At 60.0% G+C, this 3519-nt stretch overlaps 1 protein-coding gene across 1 annotated transcript in view; it reads right to left on the bottom strand.

The window, feature by feature from the left end:
• NPHP4 (nephrocystin 4) overlaps positions 1-3519 on the bottom strand; it is a 94204-nt gene that overhangs the window by 14551 nt on the left and 76134 nt on the right. The window contains exons 19-20 of the mRNA XM_039842036.1: positions 660-789; positions 446-548 (exon numbers count right to left, since the gene is read on the bottom strand). Coding sequence (XP_039697970.1) covers positions 446-548; positions 660-789 — 233 coding nt within the window. The remainder of the gene's footprint in view (positions 1-445; positions 549-659; positions 790-3519) is intronic.

Below are 3519 nucleotides of genomic sequence, written 5' to 3'. Positions count from 1 at the left end.
TCAGACTGGAGTTTCAGGGGACTCCTAGAGCCCATATGAGTTGGAACCAAAGGCCCCCCCAGTTCCAACCAGCCACAGCCCTGGGACTCCCTCCGGGAGCCCGGGTTCAAGGCCATCAAAGTCAGAGGAAGCCGTGCAGGATTCGCGCAGACAGGCCACAATGAGTGGGAGACACTTAAAGGGCCCACCCCACTTTCCATCCCGATGGCAAGTATTTTACAGTCAGGTCTGTGCATCGCCTTAAGGGGAGGAAAAAACTTCCCTGCCGTGATAACTGTTTCACTGAGCCCAGGTCTCTACTTCCCGAGCTTCACAATTAATTTATGCCTCTTCCTCCCAACACGGGGCGTTTCAAACAAGTTTATAAAAATCAGTCAATGTTCAACTTGACTTCTTCATTTCCTTTAACCAAAAACAAACCCCACTCATAGAATCACTTCTCTACAAACAGCACAGGCGGCTTCCACGAGCCCGGTCTAGAGTACTGTGTTTGAGGCTCACTGATCCTCCAACGCAGGACACTACGCTGGACAGTGGTGGCCAGCGCTCTGCCCCCAGGCCCAGAGGGGCCTGGACACCACCACCATGCCCGTGTGTTCACGTGTGCACACACACAGCCTCCCCTCGGTGCACACGCGCACACGACCCACCGCCCTCACTCACGTGTCGGGCCCCCACGCGAGAGGAGACTGCCTCCCTCGAAGCGGGCGGCTCCGTCATTCGAGATGACCCGGGACCTGGACGGTGGCAACGAGCTGGAATCCCTCACTCTCGGTTCACACAAGTGACCTAAACGGAAAACCCCAGCACAAGACTTTACTACCAAAACGGAGTCTGGGGAAACACCCGCGTGCCCGCGAGGGTCCGGCTTGCGGACGCCCCCACCCCGACCCGCCAACAGCCCTAAATTCCACTCGGTTCTGAGTCTGCAGCTGAGAGAGGCGGCAGGAGCTCGCCGTCCGCACGCCCCCCGCCCTAGATGCCCACCCTCCGCCCCGGCCACAGTCTCCACTTCCCAGGTGAGTCAAAGCTCAGCGCCTGGGCGCCTGCACAAGGCCCCGCGCATCGCGGCATCGGCCCCGGCAGCCCCTCCACGCACGCCAGCCCCCGAACTCCAGTGTCGGCCTTCCGAACGTCACACGTCCCAGGAAGGCCTTTGTGCACATGTGCCAGCGCCTGACTAACAGCACACGTGGAGGCACGAGGGCGTCCGCAGTCTAGAATGTTCTCAAGCTGCTTCCGTGGAGAAGCATCTGCAGGCGGGTGCTTGGAGGGAGGGGCTCCGCCCAGAGGCAGTGGCTCCGCCCAGAGGCAGTGTGCACGCCAGAGGACCTCTGCGTCAGCGTCTGGCCGTGGATAAGGAGTGTCTGGCCGCAGGAACGCTCCTCCAGGAGGGTGGAGCCCTACCTGGGAACCCTCAGCCTCTCCACGGGGACCTGACTGCCACCTCCCATGAGGCGGCCCAGGCTAGGCGAGGTCAAGGTCACATTCTGAAACTAAGCGCACGAAATGTGCAGCTGCTGGTTCCCGCAGGCGAGGAGCGTGCTGGCGAGCTTGCTGGTCGCTGCTAAGTGCCCCGGTCTGGGTCGATTTCCTCCTCCCGCGTCCACTCCGCCCTGAGAGGGCGAGGCAGCCTCCTGCTCGGCTCAGCCCTCTTCCACCTCCTCGGAGTTACCTGCTGCTCTTGGCCTGGTGACAAGCTCAGCACCTGCCGGGAGGCTGCTGTTTGCCACGGCAAGCTCAGTCTGGGACGTCAGCACACCCACCTGCCCGCAGGCGTGAGCCGCGTCTTCTCAGTGACAGCCGCGGGAGCCGAGCACCTCCCCACTGTCTGACCCCAAACCCGGTCATTCGTCATGGTCCACACCGTCCAGTTCTCCTTCAACCCTGAGGACACGGGTCCCTGACCTAGAGCTGGGTGTCGGAGCTGCCTGCCTCCACCAGGGAGGCCCCGAGGACAGGCTGCAGGTACAAGTGGCAGCGGAGCTGCCAGCTGAACCGTGGTCTCAGGGCACGACCAGGATCGCTGGGACAAAAGACCAAACACGGCTCCTGTGATGTCCACGTGACGAAAGGTCATTGAAAGGCAGATGCAGACGGGGCTGCGGAGAGCGTGTGTGAACCGAGAAGCCACCGGCCACGAGGACCGCCCTCTCCTGTGGAAAGAGTCGCTGGAGGCCGGGGCGCGGGCTCCCTCCTGCGGCCTCACACCCGAACACGCCACACGCACCGTGGCTGCGGAAGGCACGGGGCGCTGTCTAGGCCGAGCCGTCGTCCAGTCCGCCGACCTGTGCCTCCTGCTCGGTGCATACCAAGTTTTACAAAGAAATAAAAGCCACGAGACTTTTGTTTTTCAAAAGATGCAAAGCGTGCAGGGGAGACGGCGGCGTGGCCGCACCGGTGCGGTGTGCCGCGTGCGGCCTCCGTCCTTGGCGACCGCGGCCTCGCACGTGCGCGTCGCTGCCTCTCAAGCTGGGCATCTCAGATCCCCTCTCCCTGGAGCTTATCTCCCTCTTGCAGGCAAAGTATGAAAATGACAATTTAAGATAACATATAATGGAGCTAATCTTTCTTCTGAAGATAAGATTTTAACACCCGGAGTCACTGCACATTTGTGGGCTGGTGAATTAAATGTAAAAATAAGCAACAATCTCGGCAGCAGAGTGCTTCCCGCAACTCCCTCGGTCCTGCGAGCTTTTGAATAATGTCTGCTTCTCACATGTGGCTCATTTATTTCTCCAAAACCTAATTGAGTTTTGCTGTTTCCATATTGTCTGTTTCGCAGGCTGCCTGGGATCCTACATTTGTAAACAAGCAGGCAGAAACCTCAGACCCGACTTAATGAGCTGCGCGTAGGCCTGCGGCTGCCCAGCCCCGCCCGCCTGTGCTGTCGGCTGGGGCAGATGCGGCCCATGGGATTCGAGCCTTTAAACTCAGGCTGGGTTCTGAGGAATGGAAAATTCCCCAGTAAAACAGTAGAGGTTTGAGCCCCACCCAGACAGACACGGCGCCACAAACCTCAGACGGCTTGGTTTTGTCCAGCTTTCGATTTTGCCCAGAACAACTCCAGTCCCTCCACAGCCCCCGCAAGGGAGACTGAGTGGGCTTGTCATTAGCCCACAGGGGCTCGCACTGGCCCTCAGCCCCGAGGCACCCTCAGTCCTCTGTCCCATCAGGGGCTCAGTCAGGCCTCTGTAACACCTAGGCAGGCCCATCCCGGCCACACCCAGCCCTGACCCCCTCCCCACCCTGCACGTGGAAGGAGGAATCAGGCCGCCTCTCCTAGGAGCCACTCTCGGGACACCATGTGACGTGCTGCTCTGTCCCCCGTCCCCAAGCTGTATGGAAGCTCAGGGACATGTCTCTCTCCTCTCCTCTATGGTGAGGCAGCTCTGTGGGCTGACGCTCCCAGTGAAAACCTCTCCTGGAACCCGTCACTTTATTTGAGGACTGTCACCACGGTGCCCAGGGACAGCACCAGGAAACAAAATGTGGGCAAGACCCAGATGACTAACGGTT

Source organism: Pteropus medius, unplaced genomic scaffold (genome assembly GCF_902729225.1).
Source record: "Pteropus medius unplaced genomic scaffold, Ma_sr-lr_union100, whole genome shotgun sequence".
NCBI lineage: Eukaryota > Metazoa > Chordata > Mammalia > Chiroptera > Pteropodidae > Pteropus > Pteropus medius.
The sequence above is the reverse complement of the archived record's forward strand: the minus strand, read 5'-3'. Positions and strand labels throughout refer to the sequence as shown.